General features: G+C 58.8%; 1 protein-coding gene across 1 annotated transcript in view; it reads right to left on the bottom strand.

Annotated features, from left to right (window-relative positions):
* Positions 1 to 240: 240 nt before the first annotated feature.
* The window catches only part of TMEM132E (transmembrane protein 132E), a 56,409-nt gene continuing 35,107 nt past the window's right edge, over positions 241 to 21,542 (bottom strand). Inside the window, exons 2-9 of the mRNA XM_012790760.2 lie at positions 12,176 to 13,109; positions 10,313 to 10,459; positions 9,810 to 10,002; positions 8,967 to 9,110; positions 6,387 to 6,592; positions 4,261 to 4,552; positions 3,191 to 3,382; positions 241 to 2,365 (exon numbers count right to left, since the gene is read on the bottom strand). Coding sequence (XP_012646214.1) covers positions 1,310 to 2,365; positions 3,191 to 3,382; positions 4,261 to 4,552; positions 6,387 to 6,592; positions 8,967 to 9,110; positions 9,810 to 10,002; positions 10,313 to 10,459; positions 12,176 to 13,109 — 3,164 coding nt within the window. The 3' untranslated portion in view covers positions 241 to 1,309. The remainder of the gene's footprint in view (positions 2,366 to 3,190; positions 3,383 to 4,260; positions 4,553 to 6,386; positions 6,593 to 8,966; positions 9,111 to 9,809; positions 10,003 to 10,312; positions 10,460 to 12,175; positions 13,110 to 21,542) is intronic.

Raw genomic sequence — 21,542 nt, 5'->3', positions numbered from 1 at the left:
TAGAAGAGGTGCTTCCTCCTAGGGGCACATTTTGGGGTCAGCGACTCCTCCAGCCCTGGACGTGGGCTTCCCACAGCACCAGTGGGGCTTAAGGGACCTGAATGGTGGGGGGAGGAAAGGCAGGACCCCAGCCTGGTCAGTCCAGCCGTCCCCGTCTTGTGTCCCGTGGTGAGCCTGCAGTGTGTGTGTGTGTGTGTGTGTGTGTGTGCACGCAAGTAAGAGACAGAGCCAGCCGCCACGTACCGTCTGTGCACGGGAGCTGCTGCCCCCACCTCCAGTCTGACCGCCTCCGTTTATTTAAGAAAAATCCGACACAGTGGTGGGTAGAACCCCAGAGAAGAGTGGCTGTGGGCCGGGGCAGGGGAGACACTTCGTCCCCCCTCGAGTCCCTCACAGCACTCCCTGGTGCCCCCTGCCCCCCAGATTCTGTCGAGTGGGGCGTGGCTGGCTGCCTGCCCTGCTACGGAGAGGGGAGGAGTGTTCGCAGAGCAAGGGGCGGCTAAGGCGTCGTAGTGTGGCCCCCGCTGCGGGGGAGGGGAGGCGGAGGCACCCAGGTCTCGCGCTCCGGGGTGCGGTTGGCTACAGCTGGATCCAGGACTCCTCCCCTGCGGGTCCCTGCCCAGAGCCCTTGGGGCAGAGGAGGGAGTCCTGAGAACTCAGGAAGGAAGGTGCCTGGCTTGGCACCAGACCCCTCTGTAGAGTCAGCTCCCAGATCCTGGGAGGCACCTGGAAGCCAGGAGATGCTACGGCTGTCCCCCTACCTCCAGATGTTTTGTCCACAGCAAGATCCTCGGCAGGGCAGGCAGCCGCCGCCTCCCCACCCTGCAGGACAGAAATCCCTGAATATTGGTTTGAGAAAAGTCTTTGTGCAGCCTGTGACACGAGACCCCCCCAGCACCCCCTGCACGGGGGGATGGCGGGGGGCACGGGAGGCGGGGGCCGGAGCACAGTGTGGGCCTGCCTCGCCCCAAGCTTGGCCTCCTTGCCTCACCCTTGGGGCAGGGGTTGCCTGAGACGGGAGGAGGTTTGGAAAGGGGAGAACAAAGGCTGGGATCGCTTTCCTCCCCGCAAGCCACTGGAGGAAGAGCCCTCCACCCGCAGGGGGCAGACCGGGGTGACAGGTGACGGCATGGGGTGGCAGGAGGACCAGACACAGAGGCACCCGCCGGGCACTGAGCAAAGCGGCAGGGGCAGGGAGTGCGAAACCAGTCAGCTGCCCCGCGCCAGTGTGAGTGGGGGTCCCGGCTGCGGCTGCGTCCCACCCAGAGCAGACCCATGGGGGGTGTCCCTGCCTCCCCGGGTGGCGCCTCTAGGCAATCTCTTTGATTCTGCACATGTAATTGTGCAGGTCTGGGGGTGGAGCGGGCCGCGCGGTGCCCGCCACATCCGGGCAGCCCCACCCCAGGTCCTCTTCGTCCTCCTCCTCCTCCTCGCCGGCAGGCACCGAGTCATAGGCCAGCTCCTCCGAGGGCAGCGTGGTGAAAGTGGTGAACTTGACCCGCTTGCGCTTGGAGGTAGGCGAGCTGGCGGGGTCCTCGGCCTGGTCCCGGGCCGAGCCGCCCGAGGAGCCATCGCCCCGGCCGTGCACCTGGCTCTGGACGCTGGTCTGGGAGCTGCCGCTGCTGTGGTGGTCGCCGTGGCAGCAGGCGGGCACGGTCTCCAGCGGGTTGCCGGTGGGCGGCGAGAGCTCCCCCTGCACCCGCAGCGGCTGCCCGTTGCCCAGGAACACCCAGTGGTGCGAGTGGTCCATGCTGGTCTGGCCCTCGGGCGGGATGCGCTTGTGCCGGTAGCGCAGCACAAAGACGATGCAGTTGATGAGGAAGACGAGGATGGCGAGGCAGAAGACGCCCAGCAGCGCGTACATGCCGATCTCCAGGTCGGTCAGCCCGCGCGGCATCTGCAGGAAGCCGGTGGGCAGCGGCAGGAAGTCCTCCGTGGGCGGCGCGGCCGGGCTGGCGGTGCCTGGGCCCGGGCCCTCGGGGGCGGGTGCCCCGGAGCCAGGCAGGCCGGCCCCCCGGGCCTCGTCCTCGCCCCTGCCAGGCCCTGGCTGGCTGGGGCCCGGGTAGTCGTAGGTGGGGTCCTCCTCGTCCCTCCCAAAGTGCACCCGCAGGCCCACGGGCGTGGTGGCCAGCACGCTCTTGCGCTTGGTCTTCTGGCAGCTCTCGGCGATGGTTAGCTCGGCCCGCAGCAGCTCCCCTGCCCCCTCCGCCTCTGCCACCACCAGCGGGAAGGCCCGGTCCTGCGTCACAGTGGCCACGTGCTCGTCCAGGCTGCTCACCAGCAGCCCGTAGTCCCGGGGGCTGTAGAGGGAGAGTGGGGCCGTGGTGCCATCGCTATAGGAGAGCCAGAGGCTCAGGAGGGCTTCCTGGAGGAGGAGGAAAAGCGGACAGGTGTCAGAAGGCCGGTTCAGCTGGCCTCCCTGCTAGATCCTGAGCTCCCTGAGGGCAGGGACGGAGCATCTCCAGCTCCGGGCTGTACCCACAGCACTGGAACTGTGCCCGGCATGTGGCAGGCACTCAGGAACTGCTGTATGAGTGACAGTCGCAGGTTTCGGGGAGGGTAAACAGCAGGCTAGGGTACCCAGGCCTCGTACTGCTCTCAGGATTTCCTAGCCACTTCACCCCCTCCCCTTGATGAGTGGAAGATAAGCTCTGCCTTGGGTCTACCTCAAGTCCTTTCTGCTGCAGGAATAGCCCCATAGCTCCACAACAGCCCCCATCGGAAAATCGGCAACTGCTTTATACACCCACTCCCAGCCTCCTCTGTGGCCAAAACCTGAGAATTGTCTTCCTTGCAGATAAGATAGAGAAGCGATTGCCTGGGGTCGTGGAACAAGTTAGGGACAGAGGACCCCTGGGTCCTGACTCTTGGCTTGGTGCTTGATGTTCACCTTCTCCCTTCCCAGGCCCCCACCTGCCACCTTTCCACCTTCATGCTATGGCCAGTGGCCAGGGTATGTGGTTGGAGCTGCAGAGATGGGTGAGGGCACTTCCTAGGCGTGGGGCAGAGGTGACAGCCCGCTGTGAATCCAGGAGGGAGACCCTCAGCAGGAGGCGCAGAGGGTGGACAGATCCTCCACCACCTAAAACCCTAATCTGGGGACCTGTGGTGCAAAGGAAAGGCAGAGTCCCCAGGTTCTCTTTCCACACCCCAGACGTCACCCTGGCCGGTGGACCTGGCAGCCAGTTACCTGCTTGAGGAAGCTGAGGGTCTGCTGGGCGGCCGTGGTGGCCAGGATGGTGTGGCTGCTCCCAGGGCTGGGCCGCAGGGAGAGGGCCAGGCTGGCCACCACCTGGGCCTGCAGCTGCGTGATGCTGACCTTCTCCTCCGTCACCGTCAGCAGCGTCTCCCCGAGCACGTCCTCCGTCAGTGGGGACACCACCTGAGACGGTGGGGCAGGGGTGGGAGAGAGCCAGGAAGGCAGCCCCCCCCCAAGATGCCCAGCCAGGGAGCAATCCCAGCACTGCTGGGAGAGGGGCCCAGAGGGGCGGGGCGGGCTGGGGGGGGGACCTCAGCTCTGCCTTAGCTCTGCAGCCAGGAACACAGAGGAGGGAGGCGGGCTGACTGTAAGGAAAACAACCACCCCCACGCTGGGAAAAATAGCCAACGATGTGCAACCTCAGTGTCAGGCAGACAAAAGGGAGTGGTGGGGACTGGGGCAAACGGGGGAACGCATGCTCATGGGAAGGGGCCACCAGCTGATTTTTGCTAGATGGGAATACGGCCCCAGTGTTGCCAGGTTTATTTTTTGTAAAACCAGAAACCTAGATTTTTTTTTTTAAAGAAACCTCCCAATTTTTAAATGTTTGATCAATTGTCAATTATTAATATAAGCCAAATATGTCTGCAGGCAGATTCCAGCCCACGGGTCACTACTTAAAATTTCTTAGGTGAATGATTCCTCCCAGACACCCAATTGTCAGGGTGGAAATAAGTCTGGGAAGGTCAAAGTTGAGTTCCCAGACCCCCAAACTTGCTCTCCTGGCCTCTAGGGCTTGCTGTCAGGGAGGTTCTGCCTGCGAGTTCCCACGCCGGGGAGGCTAAGTTGGGAAAGGTCGCTACGGCTGGGAGTGAGAACCTTTACAGGATGAAGCTGAAAGGGCTTGACCTTTGACGGTGGGATTTCAGACAGAGGCGCAGGGGGGAAGAGTGTTCTGGGGGCCGCCTGGGGCTGCTCCCAGAGGCCTCCCCCCCGCCCCCAGGTAAAGAGGGCTCCTGACATTGCCCCGCTGTGCCGAGACGCACGGAGCCCGTGCCTACCTTAAAGGGGGTGGTGCCCGGCTCCAGGCCCGCCAGCGTGCTGCTGTCCACCATGTGTGCCACTCGGGGGTCGCCCACCCGCATGAAGTCACTTACTAGGTCAGTGACCTCCACCAGCCAGTCGGGACCCAGCATGGTGACCACCTGGTCGGTGCCCTCGGACGAGGTCGTGTGGAACTGGGTGAAGACCTGCAGGGTGGCGTGCTGGTACTGCAGGGTGCAGCCGCGGCTCGCGCTCTGCCGCCGCTGCTCCTCCTCCTCCTCCTCCTCGTCCTCGCTCTCCCGGGCTGACCTGGGGTGGGGATGTGGACTCAGGCTCCTCCCCCCGTCCTGTTGGCTGCCCCCTGCGCCCTGTGGGTGGGAGCTCTGCAGACAGCAAGCCTCTCCTCGGGCTCCCGCCTTCCATCCATCTCTGAGCTTGGAGCCAGCAGTCCCAGCCCGTCTTCTCCTCCAGAGGCACCTCCTTGACCCTCCCTTGTCCCTCCCTGCCTCTGCCGGGCTTAGCCCATGCCTGGCAATAGCTGGCACCACATGCTAGCAGCAACTGCTACCTCGTCTTCAGCACTGAGCACACGCCTGGCACCGCTCTAAGCTCTGAATGGGAGCAAAGGTGCCGCGGCAGAGACTGCCAGGAAGCTCGGCTGAATCGTGTCCTGCGCTTGTGTGGGAAGCGGGACCTGTAAGGGACGGTCTCGGATATTTAGAGGAGGAGATTTCCAAGCAAGGAGTGGAAAGTGCAGCCTGGTTTCCTCTTGCTGTTTTTTAGCAATTTGTGAGAGGAGAGAGATAAACTAATAAACCGTTAAGCAAAAGGGAACCTGGACTTGATGATTTGGGAGATTCTCAGATGTGAATTGCAAAAGATGCTAAAGCCAGGAGATTCACTGCCAGGAAGGTATGGTCGGGAGAGAAAGTCCAAATTTCTCTGTGGTTAGCGCTTCGTTAGTGTTTGGGAAGGATCACAGTATTCACTCACACAGAGGGCTCTGCTACCTGTGTCAACCAATTTAATCCTCACAACAGTCCTATGAGGCAGGCGTTGTTGTGCCCATTTTACAGATGAGGAAACTGAGGCACAGAAAGGTTATCCAAGTTCACACAGCTAGTAAATAGGGGAGTCGGGATTCAAAGCAGGCTGTCTGGCTTCAGAGCTGACTACATCCTCGCTACTCACAGCAGTGCCACCATCTCCCTGGAGCTGCTCGGAAGTGTAGAGTCGCAGCATGTGCCCCAGGCCCCTCCATCAGAGTCTGCATTTGAACCCGAGCCCTAGGTGACTCATGTGTTCGTTATATAGTTTCAGCATCTCTCTTCTCCACTACCTTGCTCTTCCAAATCTCTGCCGAATTGAACTCAGCCCAAGTCTCTGTTGGCCGCCTGTTCCACTCACCACCTGCTTCTCTCTCCAACCCCGCCCCCTCCCGCTCTGAGCTGCCTGCCACTGTCCCTGTCTCCTCCTCCCCGCTGGGCTTTCTCTCCAGCAGCTCCGAGTGGGTGAGTGGAGTGGGGTGAGTGCACATGCCTGCACCCCGTACCTGGGCACTCAGGTGTGTGAGCCTGCACCCCCGCAAGGGAGCCTAGGCGTGAGTCACCGTGTGCCCGGCCCATGTGCTCACCAGTGTGCCCTTGGTGTGCCTAGGCTGGGGCACGGGTGTACAGGTGTGCGTGCTCCTGTGTCAGCGTGTCTGCCTGATTGCTCTCTCTCTCTGTCTCCCCAACCAACCCCTTTCCACTTGTCCTTTAAGACTGAGCTTCAGAGTCGCTTCTTCCAGGAAGCCTGCCTTGACTTCTTCTGGAGGAAGAGGGGGTTCTCTCCTGGTGCCACTTGATTCCCTGGGGCACACGGGGCTTCCCACGTACTGACACTGTGGGTCGTGTACCTGGCTCCCTCCTCTGCTGGACTGAGAGCTTGGCCGGGTCTGGCACCGGCCACACTTACCCAACCTCTTAAATACCCACCAGTGCCTGACACACAGTAGCTGCTCAGTGAAAGTTTGTTGACTGCATAACCGACCTACAGACTGTATGTCCCTAGGGCCTTATACACATATACAGATCAGACTGAGTGCCTACACAGTGTCCACCTGTGAGTATCCTGAGCGTGTGCCGCGCGGGAGGGGCTGTACCTCCGGTCGGGGAGGATAGGCACCCTCCAGCCCTTCACTTGGCTGAGGCGGACATCCGAGAGCTCAATGTGCAAGGGCAGCTTGGGGACCCAGACTGTCATTTCCAGGGGGGCACTGAGGACGTCGTAGCGGAAGGTGACCCTGGCGTTCATGGACCCTCGAGACTCCTTTCCGCTCACAAACACGTAGTCGCAGCTGCTGGACACCTGGAGAAAAGGAGGGGCAGATGACATGTCTGGCCCTACAGGTGGGGCAGTGCGGAGGAGTCCCGGGAGGCTGAAGGGGAGAGGCCAGGTGGGAGGAGGTGCCGGCCCCCATCCCGGCTTCTGCTCTTTCTCCAGAGATCACCCTTTTAGTGCCCACTGGGGGAGGTTCTGCTCCTAGGCAAGAAGCCCAAGTACAAACATTTTCATAAGGGCTGTTTCTGGCTGCTCAGAGCCACGCCTTGGAACACGGAACCTCGTTCCATGCCTGGAACCAGGTGACTGGCAGGTGGAGTCCTCCATCGTACAGAGGGGGACATGGGGTGCTGGACTGGGCTGAGAGGAAGTCGTGGTGGGAGGCATGGGGTGGGGGCAGACCCCGGCCTCCGCCACGGCCCTCTGGCTCAGCTGTCCCAAGAGAACGGGCAGCTGGTTAATTTCAGGTGAGGGGGCTGCTCTAGGCGGGTGTGGAGGGGAGGGGGCGGGAGAGGAAAGCTCAGGACCAGAGAACCAAGCACAGATGGGTGGATGGCTGCCACCAACGGATGTGGCTTTTATAAATGCATGCCCACCTGGATACCGATTTGTGTTCCTAGAGGTTCCCTGGGTGGAAACCACATGCCTGCTGAGTATTTGTTGGTGGACACCTGTGCCCATTCACAGAGGTGTCACTGCCAGTACTTCAGGGCAAATGCAGGTGGGCGTGTGTGTTACATGTGCCCACGCACACACCTGGCACAGCCGGAGGTGGTCCAGTGTGCACATGCATCTAGATGCTCCTGCCGGTGCACGCCCGTGGGCGCCCAGCTCGAGTCTGGCCCGCAGAAGTGGGCTGCTGATGCCCTGAAGGCTCCGCGGGGGAGCGGCAGGGGCCGGGACCGTGGCTTGTCCCTGGAGATGAGCCCTCGGACCATCCCAAACCCTGCCAGCTCCCTTCATCGCCTTGGAGTGGTGGGTGGAGGGACGTGGGGACAGCAGCCCTGCCAGAAATGCTCAGTTCCCACTCCGGAAAGCAGAGAATTCCATCCGCAGGCCCACAAATTCCATTTAGAATGTGGCAAACTCCATAAAGAACCTGGGTGTATTTCGTTGGGATCTGTAACCATTTAGAACCTTCACTCATTCCCTTTGGTGCTCGGGCCATCGTGACTTTGTTCTGGTCTGCACTGGGGCTGGGGCGGGGAGTCTGGGTGGCAGAGAAGGTGCGAGTGACACCCTCGGGAGCAAGCCCATTTCCTCCCGTCCCTGCCGCCAGCAGTGGCGAGCCCCGCACACCTCGGGGTGGCTTCTCTGACGGAGGTGATAGGGTGCACCAGGCCATCTACTCTGACTCCTTGGAGGGCCTCCCTCCTGGATCAGGGATGGGTGAGGTGGCCCCCAGTGCCCCCAGACCCAAAGGGACCCAGAGGCAGGGCACGGAGAGTGGTGAGTGAGCAGGAGGCCACCTGTAGCATCCTCCTGTCCCCACTCTCCTTCAAGCTGCGTTGCTGACACGAACAGGAAACAAATCCAGCTGTCTCATCCGCTGCTTGTGGCACCTGCTGGACGCTGGCATGCCAGTTGGTGTGCCCACCCCACAGGTACCAGGACATCGTCTGTCACTGCCCACTCCACTTCCTCCTTCCCCAGTTGCCTCTGACCACCGTCCAAAGGCAGGGAAAGAACAAACCTGGAGCCCTGCTGGGGAGGTGGCAAAGTGGCCATGGGAGTCACAAGAGTGTCCTGTGTGCTGGGCTGTGGAGGACCCAGGGCCAGAGCCGCTCCTGGGCAGACGCTCGGGGGTGGGGACTTGGTGGCTGGGAGGGGCCTGCAGGAGCTTGAGGGGCTGGGGCGCGTGTGCCAGGGATGGGGCCGCCAGTGTACAACCTGCGCTCCGGGCCTGACTCTCGTGCTTCTCAGGGCTCCCTCCATGGCCCCAACTCCTTCACCTTGACCTCCAGCACCCGGGGGCAGACAGGTCTGCTCCCCCAACCTGCCCCCTGTTGCCTTGCCCTATGTCTGTCGCCCACCAGGGCTCAACAGTGACTTGCGGGGTCAAGTTCAAGTTGCCGACACTGCCTTCTCCCCTCTGGCCTGGCGGAGGTCTGTTCCCTGTTCCTACAGGAAGGCTCCAGTACCGAAGCAGGACCAGGGGCGGGGAGCACTGTGGGAGTCATGGGGGGCGAGAGACTTGGGAATGAACGTTCCAGAAAGGCACGGTGAAGCTTAGGAGGAGGAAAGCCCGTGCTGTGGGAGGGAAAGCCCGTGGCCCGGCAGGGCAGCTGCGAGTCCATCTCCAAGGCCGAGTAAGAGTGAGCCGCTGGACTCCAGCGTGAGGTTCCGCTTCCCCGAAGGCCAGGGCCTGCTTCCCCCGGGCCCCCACCTCCAGGAAGCCTACCTTAATGATGTCCTCGTTGTCAGACTCGCACTCCACCAGGGTGGAGACGTCTAGGACCAGGCCAGTCACCTCGATGGCAATGACCTTGACGGGGATGGCCACTGTCCGGCCAGTGAGGATGGCCGTGTTGATGATCTCTGTGTCCTACAGGGAGGGAGGAGAGGGACTCTGCCTGTGGTCCCTTCTCTCCTGGGGCACGCTAGCCAAGGCCTGGCTACCGCTGCTCCCCCTCCCCGCCTTCTCACATGGTCTGCTCGCCTGGCCTGCGGCAGGAGCCCAGGGTCTGCCTCGCTCTGCTGCCAGGACACAGCCCTTCCCCGGCCCTGCCACCTCCCCGGGACTCACACAGTAACGTCTCATGCATTCACCTGGCCGTTCAGGGTGCCCTGGGCTGGTCCCATGTCCCCCTGGCTGGTCCCGACGATTATTCCAGCCTTGCCGCCCCACTACGCTCTAAATCCATTGCCCCTTTGAACAGACTACTCACATCCCCCCCATGGCACCTTTGCGCACATGACCCCCTGCCTAGGGTGCTCCCCTCATCTCTGGAGCCCTTCCTCCCACGTGACCTTCAAGACCCAACTGCATGGCCACCTCCCCCTGCAAACTTCCCAAGTGGCCGTCCATGGTGACTTCTCCCACCTCTGCCCCCCTCAGCATCTGCTGTCCTCCCGGCGCCAGGCACAGAGCAGCGCCTGCCTCCCGTGGCTGCACGCACGCACCCCTGGGCGCAGGAGGCAGTCTCGCACGCACACACCCTCTGTACGGACTCTCCGTCGTGCACGTTCCTGCCACGCGCATGCATGCATAGGCGCCCACTGGCACAGTCACCTGCCCACTCACCATGGCCAGGGGCAGGATGGCCTGCACGTCCCGCTGAATGACCGTCAGCTCGGTGACCGCCCGCTCCAGGTCGGGCAGGGCGCCATGGCCGCGGTAGTCGATGTGCCACATGATCCTCCGCTTGACGGACTGGCTGGTGAAGTTCTCCATCTCAAAGTCCAGCTGCAGGATCTCCAGGGGGCCCTGGCCCTCCCTGCCAGGGTTGGGGAAGGAAGGAGAGCAGTGGAGGAAGGGCTGGGAGCAGCCCCAAAGCTCAGAAGCCCTCAGTGGGGGATGCTGCCCCTCCTTGGCCGCTGCCCACCGGGACCCTCCGAGCCTCCTCCAGCCCTTCTGTGGTGCCCCAGCCCCAGGACCCTGGCCAGGGGCCCAGACCCCAGAGTCCCCATTGGCCAAGTCCCAGCCCTCCGTAAGTCCAGCCTCCTGCATCGAGAATCCCCGTCCCCCGCCATCCCAACAGGTGGCTGCCCTGCAAAGAGGTGGCACATTCACCACCCCAGGCTCACCAGGGCGGCAGGGGCGTGCCCTGAGCCCAGGCCACGTCCACGGTGGCTGTCGAGTGCTTCGCCCCCGTCAGCAGCTCCGAGGTCACATGCCACTGGCCACTCCGTGACTTGGTGCCTAGAAGGGTCACGCCCTTCTTGGCCTTCACCCTGAGATGCAGTGGGAGGAAGAAGAGGGAGAGGGGTCAGGCGAGAGCCCAAAGGCTGCCCGCCCGGCCACCACCCCTATGTTGGGGTTGTGGGGAGAGCAGATGAGCTAAGCTCCCCTGAGTCCTAGACTCGGTGTTTGGGGAAATCTGGCACTGTGGCTGAAACCTCTGGCCCTCAGTGGAAGCTGCAACCCCTTCTACCATATCCCTGCCAAGACCTAGCCTGATCTCTGCTTGCATACCTCAGCGACGGGGGACTCAGTACTTCTGCACACATCACAGTCCTTTCTCAGAAAGCCCATCTTCCCTGTACGTAGCTGAAATGTAACAGCCATGGGCGCTGCGGGGTGAGAGAGAGCAGCTCTCCTCCAACTTAGCTGTTACAGTTCAGAAAACCCGAGAGGCGTGTAGCTGCTCTCTGACTCTTCTCTAGCTCCTCCCAATGTTTTTTGCCATAGTTTCAAATCACTCCAGAGTCTAGCAACCCTCCTCTGGAAAACTACGAACACACAAAGTGTAGTGTCCTACACTAGATACAACCTCAGGTGCACTCAATTATAATGAACACTAACTAACGCAGGATGATTATCACCTCCCTAATTCTACATGCTCTACTGCTATTAATGCAGCCCAAGATCTCTGATGACTGATTTAACTGATATCCACATTCAGGTATCAACCACTAAATCAGGTATGACCCTGTCCAAGAATATTTGAACTTTAAGGTAGTACACTCAGGAGAGACGGCAATACTTAAAGAAGCTGGAGGCCACTGGTGATGTGTCAGGTCCCATGCGTAGTGCTTGGGGGTGCATTTTGGTGGAGCCTTTCCTATGTCTTCGGAATCACCCAGCATGACTCAAACCGTGGATTCCTACTGTGAAGCATCATTATGTTTTGTGGGGATGCGATACAGTTTAAGGCTTTTTTTTTTTTCTTGAGACAGAGTCTCACTGCCTCAGCTTCCTGAATAGCTGGGACTATAGGCAAGCACCACCATGCCTGGCTAATTTTTTGTTCCTATTTTTAGTTGCCCAGCTAATTTTTTTTATTTTTAGTAGAGACAGGGTCTCACTCTTGCTTAGGCTGGTCTTGAACTCCTGACCTCAATCCATCCTTCTGCCTTGGCCTCCCAGAGTGCTGGGATTACAGGTGTGAGCCACCTCGCCTGGTCAGTTTAAGGCATTTTTGAATTTGTGAACTATGTCCTTCTCAAGGTATAGAAAGAGCTGGGAGCCCTGAAAAATTTTCTCCCAACTCTAGGATTGGGAAGATGTCCCAATACACACACACACACACACACACACACACACACACACACACACTCCTCTTCATCTTTTGGCTCCCAGCTAAGAGGCCGATCTCTGATCTCCATTTGGCCTTGGTCTCCTCATCAATAAAATGGGAGAGTTGCACCAGCTTATGTCTCAGGGCCCTTCCAGCCCTGGACGCCCACACTTGGAACAAGTGATATTTCCTCTTTACCAGGATGCCATGTCGATGCGATCCATAAGTAAGGCCAAGCATATTTGTAGCCATTAGACAGATAAGAACACTGAGGCTCAAAAAAGGGAGGTGTCTTCCCGAGTGCTCAAGTGATAAACGGAAGAGCTGGGGTTAGGATGCCCAGCAGGGATCCAGCCGGGAGACCCCCCATGGGTGAGGCATGTAGTTGAAACTGGAAGGTCACCCAGCCCCCCACAGGGAACCCCACTACCTGAGTGTGAAATGCTCCAGGCTGGGGCTGGAGGGCGAGGAGGAGTTGGGGGCCAGGTACAGGAGGATGCTGAGCACCTCCCCGGGCTTGAGGGGCCGGTCGGGCAGGCGGATCATCAGGTTGCTGTCCAGCCAGTGCTCCTGCAGGGTCCTCCTGGGGGGCGGGCGGAACAGACTGATGCTGCCGATGCGCAGGAGCGGGTGCTGCGTGGGGCTCTCCGCCCGGGCCCCCGCGCCGCCGGGCCCGGCCCCCCGACGGGAGCCCCCGCAGCCGCCCGACGCGTCCGGGGCGTGGAGGGTGTAGTAGAGCTCCGCCTGCTGGCTCTCCCCCGCCGCCTCGGGCTCCAGCCCGTCCGGAGACTTGCGGCGGGCCGCGGGCGGGGCGGCCGGGGCCGGGGGCCCGAACCAGGCTAGGGGCAGCTCGGCGCGCACCAGACACGTGGCCAGGCCCCCGCTGAGGCGGCAGGAGCTCTTGACCTCCCGGGCATCGCGGAAGGCGTGCAGGCGGACGCAGGGCAGCCGCTCGGTGACGCCGAAGTCGTCCCAGTCCCGGCCGGCCACGTAGAACAGCACCTGCGCCACGGGCTGCGAGGCGGGCACGCGCGCGCGCACGATGAAGGCCCGCACCTTCCAGTTGACCGTCAGGCGCTCGGGGATGTCCAGGGTGCTGGACGGCTGCAGGAGCTCCCGCGCCACCACCTGGCTGGTGCTGAAGGGCCCCAGGGAGACGTTGAGGACGGGCAGCTCCTTGGTCTGGAACACCACGAAGGGCTCGGAGCGCTGCAGGGAGCCGTTGGTGACCGCAGGGGACGGGGGCCGCGCCTCCCGCAGGAAGAAGGCCAGCCTCGTGTGCGACAGGCGGTAGCTGACCGGCAGCACCGGGCTGGCGTGCAGCCCGGGTGGGCTGGGGCTGGCCGGGTGGGAGCGGCTGGAGGCTGGGGACAAGACAGAGGAAAGAGGAGGCCCGGAGTGGTGAGGCGAGGCCGCGCAGGGGCCCCAGGGCGCCCCAACCTCCACTCCTCCCACCCCCAAAGAGGGCGGTCCGCAGCGCAAGCTGGACAGGCTCAGCGTGGCTCCCTGGCCTTGGGTGGGCTGCCCGGGCTCTCTGCCTGGCGCCACCTTTGGTGCTGTGTTAAGTACCCTCTTGCCGCAGCTTCGCTTGTCTGTGACGAGGGGGTAACGCTAATTCCATCGCAAAGCCTTTGAAGCTTTATCCGGGTTTTATTCCCCGGTGTCCTCACCTGTAAAATGAGTTTAAAAATGGTTTGTGCCTCAAAGGGCCATTGTGCGGACTTTCAAAGCGGCACGCACAAAGGGCTGAGAGTGGGCTCCGGTGCCGGGAAGAGTTAGCTCTCGCTCTGATCCCCGCACCCCGGCCCGGCGCCCAGTGCTGGCCAGGCCTCGGCTCCTCTGATCCTCGGATCAATCCTACGCTATGATCTCCACCGACTCAGCTAGTTTTCTATCAATAACTTCCTCTCTGAGTGCCCACTGTCACATCTTACGGATAGGATAGAGGGACTGAGGTGCGGGACACTTGAGTAACTTACCCAAGTCACATGGGCAAAGGGGGCCGGCACCTGGATTCAAACCCGTGGCCACCTGGCTCTCAACCCAAGCCCTGTACCACTGCACCAGCTGTCTCTCCGCCTGCTCCCTCTCGCCACTCACTGTATAAACAGGAAATTTATCCTCAGTTTGCCAGACCTAAGTATTGGCCTCCTCCTTCCTCTGGGCTCCCCCCAACCCCACCCACCCAGGAAGCTGCCCAGTTCTAGCAACTCCCTCTCTGGCTGTCCCCTGTCCACCCACCCCAGGCCTCTGGCCCACTTCTTTTTTTTTTTTGAGACAGAGTCTCACTCTGTTTCCCAGGTTGCTGACTCTGGTGTCAGCCTAGCTCACAGCAACTCAAACTCCTGGGCTCCAGTGATCCTCCTGCCTCAGCCTCCCAAGTAGCTGGGACTACAGGCATGCGCCACCATGCCCAGCTAATTTTTTCTATATATATTTTTTTAGTTGGCCAATTAATTTCTTTCTATTTTTAGTAGAGACGGGGTCTCGCTCTTGTTCAGGCTGGTCTCGAACTCCTGACCTCAAGCGATCCGCCTGCCTTGGTCTCCCAGAGTGCTAGGATTACAAGCGTGAGCCACTGTGCCTGGCCACTCAGTTCTGGCTTCACTCCTGTCACTGCGACAACCTAACACAGGCCGCTGGGTCTCCCCTCACCCCATATCCGGCATTCCCCCACATCGCAGCCAGAATAGTCTTTCAAATTCTGGACCCAAATCAGACCTTGTTGTCCTCTCGTCCCCAGCTTAAAACTTGTTAGACACTATCAAGGAACAAGAAGTGCCCACCGCGGAGGTTTGAGGTTTAAGATCCTATTCTGGATCTTCCATGAACATCCTGAGTCACGTTCCCCAACTTGAAAATCAGGACGCTAATACTAATGCTGATCTCGCAGGATGCGGGCTGTCCTTTGTTTCGTTTTTGAGAATCGAATAGGAAAGCACTCTATGAGTTGTGCAACACCATGCAGGTGTGTGTTTTAAAAGACCCTCTCCCTAAAATCAAAGTCACTTTGCAGCTGAGTGTGGCACTCGGGGCCAGGGTTTTCTCCCCCTAGTACTACTCCCCGTCCCAGTCCCCTGCTGGCAGTGTCAATGGGGAGTTCACTGTCACCATGCTCACCGATGCTGCCCTACCTCCCCCCTCCTTCTCTCACTCTGCACCCTCTGCGTGGAAATCTCTCCTTTCCTACCTGCGCACATCCAAGCCTGAACCTTCCTCCACCATCCAGCTCCAACACCACCTCTTCCATGAAGCCCTCCAAGATGCGCCCTCAACCCCTGAGAATGTCCTCAGAGCTCTGTCCTTCTCTGAGGGCACCTCCCATCCTGCCTTGTGTGTGAGTTACTTATCTGCGGGGACTTGCATCCAGCAATCCCAGCCGGTCCACACACTGAGTGATTTATTTGCACAGACCTCTGTCCCAAAGAACAGACTCCTACTCAGTAACTAGATGTTATTTGAAGTTTACGCATATTTATCATTTTGCTACTGTCATTGAAACTTGACAGTTTCACAAACTTTCACACCCAATTCCCCACAGAAGCAGCGAACTAAAAATTACCTGCTCTTGAGGCTGCAGTGTCTATATCCTTTTTTTTTTTTTTTTTTAAGTCTGCAGTTTAAAAGAAAACGAAGCGACGGGCTTGAGGCACGACTGAGGCCCTTGGGGTCCGCTGTTTTAAGAGGCATGGTACCCGCTGAGCAGCCCTTAGGAGCAGCCGTGGGAACTGCTGGCCAGAGACGCCGGGCTGATGGTGGGGTGGGGGTGTGCAGAGGAGTCCAAGATAAGGACAGAGGATGTTTGCAGCGACAGGGAGAGCCTTCCTGGCTGGTGCCTGGAATCGCTGCCACACAGGTCTGCTGGCCCCAAGGCTCGCATGTGGGAACCCAGGTTAATGGCCCCAGCCAGGGACAGCAGTGAACCAATTGCCTTAGAAGCAGCAGGAAGCTGGCAGACAGAGGCTTTGGGGCTCAAGGTCAAGGCCTCTCCCAGCCACAGACTCAATGGGCAAGTTGCTTCCCACTTTGAGCCTGTCCCCACCTCCAAACTCGCAGTGGTGACCTCAGCCCCACCCACCTCATGGGGTTATTGAGACGAGGACATGCTCTGGGAGCCATAGAGCAGCCCAGGGCAGGGGTGGGGGGACCAGGGCCTGTGGGAGCAGGGGGCTGGCTGAGATGGGGAGGGCCCCGTGCTTGTCCCTCTGGGCTCAGAGAAGGGCAGCTGTGGTCAGTGAGGCGTAAGTGCTCGCTATGCTGGCCGGGGGGCCAGGGTGGGGGACATGGAAGGTCAGCACACTGACCCGGCTCTCGTTATCCATCCCCTGGAGGCCCCAGAGCCACTAAGTGGCACTTAGTCCCCTCTGCCCCTCTCGCTGCTCCAACTTCCCCACTGACCATCTGGACCCCTTGGAGGCACAGTGGGGGCAGGGGCCACCAGATGGGCACCAGACTCAGAGGGTGTGAGTGAGGGGTTAGGGGGGCATAATTGCATGCCCCTGTCCCCGGGCTAAGGAGCTGGTCTGGCAAAACCAAACCACCTGCACCATCCAAACCACCCTAGCTGTTCTTTGCACACGCCGAGGAACGTTTCTGCCTCAGGGCCTTTGCATGTGCGGTTCCTTCTGCCCAGAATTTTCTCCCCTTGATACTCACTTGTTTGTCTCCCCATTTCTCTGCTTGATCACTCCCCTCCACCCCATTCTTTGTTCAGGAACATCCGCCCTGATCATTCTATCTAAAGTAACACTGGCCCCTACCCAATCTCTCTCCGTCCCTTTTCTTTGTTTATTTTCTTCATCACACTCCTCACCACCCAGCTGTACTTTCTATGCACGAATCTGTGGTTTCTGCCCACTAGAAATTACGGTCCGTGGGGGCACAGACATCAAGTTGCTCCCTGCTCCATTCCGGTGCTCAGAACACGGCCCGGCGCACGGTCAGCCCTCAACACGTTTTTGTCGAAAGAATGAAAATCTCTGCATGAGCTGCCCGACACGGACCACGATGTCATGGAGGTAATGAGTTGCTCATCAGGGAGGCATCCAAGAGGAGCCTGGGCAGCCCCTGGCGGGGAGAGTCTTGGCCCTGGTAATAGGGGCTCTGGACTCTTTCGAAGTTTCCAGATAAGGACATTTTGCAGATAAGGCAACAGCTGACACTGAGGAGGGGGAGCTAGAAGGCTGACCTTACGCATCACAACTTTCAGCTTTAAGTCACTGTGACCCAGGGCACCCGCCACCCATCACCACCGCGAGTCACTCTATCTCCTCTGCGGCAGAGCAGGGTGGGGTTGGTCCCTGAGACCCCAGCGCTGATCTCGGCTCTGCCTCTCACTCACGCTGGAGCCTAAGGGACTCCGCGTGACTCCCTGGGCCTCAGCTTCCCCTGGGAGGAGAGGGAGGGCCCAGAAGCCTTCTGCTGTGGCCGGGGAGTGGGGAGGCCGGACTTCTGGGGCGGCAGGTCCCTGAGTCAAGTGTTTACACACCAACGTGTGCCTGAGTGTGTGCACACGTGTGCGCCCTAGCACACGCACACAAGCCTGCGTCTTGGCGCAGAGCTCTGCCCTCCAGACGACATGCAGCATGGTACGGGCTGGGGGAGGACACGCTGCTAGAAGGTTCCTTGAAGGAAGCCAGATGTGGGGTAAGGGTGTGTGTGGGGGGGTGGTGATCATCAACACAGAGACCAAGGTGAGGCCGGGTCCAGAGGCTGGGAGAGGTGCTTCAGAGGAGAGGGGTGCCCACGTCCTGCAGACGGACCGGGGAGCGTGCACACACAGACACACACGGAGCGGGCACACGCCTGCACCCCACGGCAGGCGGCTCACTCTGCTCCCCAGCCTGCAGCCCCCGCCTTCTGCACTTCCGCTTTGTCCCCAGCTCACCTTGCAGACCGGACTTACTACTGCCTCCCTGCCGGTGGCCGGGCTCTGCCCTGGGAAGCATTTGGGTCTGGCCCCGGGACCTCTCCCTCTCCACCATCCCTGACAGAGGGGGCTTCTCCAGCTCAGGATGGGGCGTCATGGGCTAAGCGGTGCCCCTCCCGTTCATACGCTGAAGTCCTAACCCCTAGTGTCTCGCACGTGCCAGCAGGTAAACACGGGGTTGGTAAAGAGGCGACTGAGTCAAAATGAAGCTGTGCGGGTGGACCCTAACCCCACGTGACCGGTGTCCTTATAAGAAGAGACTGGGACACAAGCCTACAGGGGGAAGATGACGATGTGAAGGCACAGGGAGAAGACGGCCGTCCACAGGCCAGGACGCGAGTCCCCACCGGAAACCAACCCCCGACACGCTGATCGCAGACTTCCCGCCCCCACGACTGCGAGGAAGGAAACGCCTGTTGTTTAGGCCTCGCGGCCTGTGGTACTTTGTTATGGCAGCCCTAGCACCCTTATACATGGGGACCGGCTCTTTCTAGCCCTCACAGCCTCAGTTTCCCCCGTAAGATGTGGAGACGCCATGTGGGGGGAGGAAGACAGGCCGGCTCAGGCAGGTCTTGCCCGTGGGGATGATGATGGCGACTGAGGTGTCTGTTCCCAGCACCCGGCCCCTGCCAGACTGAGCGTAGCAGGTGCCCTTTCCCGCATGAGCTGGGCCAGCCCCGTCCCCCCACAACCAAGAGGCAAAGGAATGAACAGAGGCTTCAGCCCCAGAGAAGGGCATCGGCCCACCAGGACCGGAGAGAAGACTTGCACAGGGGGTAGGGTGTGGGTGCTTCCGTGCCCTGCCCAGGCGTCACCTCCTCCCTGAAGCCTCCCCTGATGCCTCGAGGATCCCACTGCAGGCGGACAGGGCCTCCTCCTCTCTGCTACTGCTTTGCTCGGCCAGCTCTGGCTCTGACGGGTCAGGAGCCTGGCCCTGGTGCCAGCGAGACGCACATGATCAAGGTACTGTCTCAGTCACATCTACGCTTGTTCCCCTGGGGCCATGGGCTCATGTGCTCCTGTGCCTGTGCAGAGGCCTCTAGGGCCACCCCTGCCACCAGAAGGCACATCCTGCCCGTGCCTTTCCAGCTGGACTGGGGTACGGCTGGACATGGGGGTGGGACCAGCTCTGCATAGCACAAGGCGAAGCACACAGTGGGTGCTTAACAAATGCCAATTCCACCCCTTTATGAGTCCAGGGGTGCCTGCTCAGGGCCAGTGGCTGGACAGAGCCCTCTCCCTCTTCATCTCGGGTTTGTCCTAGGTGTCCGGGAGCATGGCAGGGGCCCTCTGGCCACCCACAGACAACCTTCTCCCCAGATGCAGAGGCCAGCCCCCCCCATTGAATGCATAAATGAATTTTCCCTTGTGGAGGCTGGGGGGGGCAGCAGGCTGGGTATAGGGGTGCCTCTGGCCATTTCCTTGTTTCTAATCAAGATCATATGCCTCCTGCTTCTATCTCTTAATTGTCTCCAAATTAAAACTAATCGCTTGCAAATCGGGGGAAAAAATTGTCATTAGCTTTGGTGAGTTTGAGGCTGAGGGCCCCGGCGGGTGTGCCAGCAGGGCTTGGGGGCTCTGTGCTGTCTGGGAGAGGGCCTGGCCCGCTCACCTGTGTGGGAGCGCGTCGGCACGTGCATGCGAGCCACGCCACATGTCAGTGCTCTGAGCACTTGCTCCTGAACTTGCCTGAATAGGCGAAATCAGCCGGAGCAAACGACACAATAGCAAACAAGGCCTGGGGACAGACCCAGGCTTGTACGGTCAGAATTCCCAGGGGACAGACCTGGCGATCTGTGTGTTCAGCAAGCATCCCAGCCATTGCTATCATGACGGAAGTTTGGAAGACAGCGCTAAGCAGGAAGGAAGGGCTGGTCAGGATGCTGACATGTGTGACTCGCACACTGTCATTCTGGGGATGCTGACAGTTAATGACAAGTGTCCAGAGCCTAGAACAGTGCCTGGCCTGTATAGATGCCAAATAAGTCTTTTTGTAAAATCTACCAATAGATGAATGAATGAATGAGAGGGGGCGAGAGTCATGATCAGTGCAGGTGATGAAGATCCTAGGGGCCACGTGGCCTGTGATCAAGAGGCTGGGGATGGGCCATGCCCAGTGACCCCTCCCCAGCCCAGACCTTGAGGACCATAGGAGAGGTGTGATCTGAGAGGGAGGGAGGGATTGGCCCTGGGGAAACACCCTGACCCAGCAGAGCCGCAGTGGAGGAAGCTGAGGCCAGGGGTGCCTAGAAGGCTCCTGGGCTGGGAGGAGGGATGCCCGGGTTCTGGTCCTGCTCTTCCTCGGTTGATTGGTGGGTCTTACCTAGCATGTCATTTCTGCTCTCTGGGGCCCTATGTCTCCATATGCAAGTGGGGAATTATTAACCAATTAATAACCAATTAATGACTAATTACTAACCATATGCAAGTGGGGAATTATTAACCAAATACCAAATATTTACTGTAGCACAGAGTGCTCCAGTGGGAAAAACCTAGGTCTTGAGAAAAATTGCTGATTTTTTTTCAAGGTTAGTGATACCTGGTGTTACCAAGGGTTTAAAGAAATGGGCATTCACCTGCTCCACTGTTGGAGGGTCGACCAAGCAAGCTTTCTAGAAAGCAGTTGCAAAACATGTTTAAAGGCCATGAAATCGATCGTGCTCCTTGACCCAGGAAATCCCCCTTTGGGAATCTAATGAGCAGAAACCCTCTCGAAGATTTATACAGAAAGATGTTCACTGCAATGTTATGTTTATTAGTAAAAAATTAGAAATGGCCTCAGTGTCCAAAAGCACAGTTGGCTTAAATGAATGAAGATGCATAAAAATGGATGTATGCAGCCATTACAGATCAAACTTCCAAAAAAAAAAGTAATCAGATGGGAAAATGCTCACAAAGTATTGTGAACTGACAAAGCAGGGTGTCAAACTGGTTATATGGCATAATACCGATTTTACATAAAAAGAGGCAGACACTGGGGGGAAATGCATCAAAATGCTAATGGTGGTTATCTCTAGGGGGTGGGGATTATAGGTGATTGTTATTTTTTACTTTACATTTTTATGTATTTTCCAGTTGTCTGCAATGAACGTATACTGCTTGTAAAATTAGAAAGAGAACAATAAATGTCATTAAAAATAAAGGAAAGTGGCGGGTGCAGTAGCTCACACCTATAATCCTAGCTCTTTGGGAGCCCAAGATGGGAGGATTGCCTGAGGCCAGGAGTTCAAGACCAGCCTGGACAAGAGAGACACCCCGTCTCTACAAAAAAAATAGGAAAAAATTAGCCGGGCATGGTGGCGCATGCCTGCAGTCCCAGCTACTCGGGAGGCTGAGGCAGGAGGATCGCTTGAGCCCAGGAGTTTGAGGTTGCTGTGAGCTAGGCTGACGCCACTGCACTCTCACCTGGGCATCATCAGAGTGAGACCCTGTGTCCAAGAAACAAACAAACAAAATAAATGAAGGAAAGTGTTTGAAGCTGTTTCAAGAATAAAAAAAAAAAAAAAAAAAAAGAAAAAAGAAAAGAAAAAGGAAGGAAGAAAGGACTGTGTGGCTTTGGAGTCACACAAACTCACACTCACATCCCAGCTGTGACACTTCCTGGCTATGTGACCTTGAGCAAGTTACTTAACCTCTCTGAGCCTCAATTTCCACACCTGTAAAGTGAGGACCACAGAACCTATTTCATAGAGTTGCCATGATTAAATAAGCAAATTGCTTGCTGTAAGTTCTTGATAGAGTTGGTGCTCAGTGTTCATTTGTTCATTCATTCATTCATTCATTCATTCATTCACTCAACACCTATTGGTTATTTAGCTCTGAGCGAGGAGAGTGCTGACCTGCTTTTCTCCAGCACTGGGTGCACTGC

Source organism: Microcebus murinus, chromosome 18 (assembly GCF_040939455.1).
Source record: "Microcebus murinus isolate Inina chromosome 18, M.murinus_Inina_mat1.0, whole genome shotgun sequence".
NCBI lineage: Eukaryota > Metazoa > Chordata > Mammalia > Primates > Cheirogaleidae > Microcebus > Microcebus murinus.
This window is presented reverse-complemented; position numbering and strand designations above follow the sequence as displayed.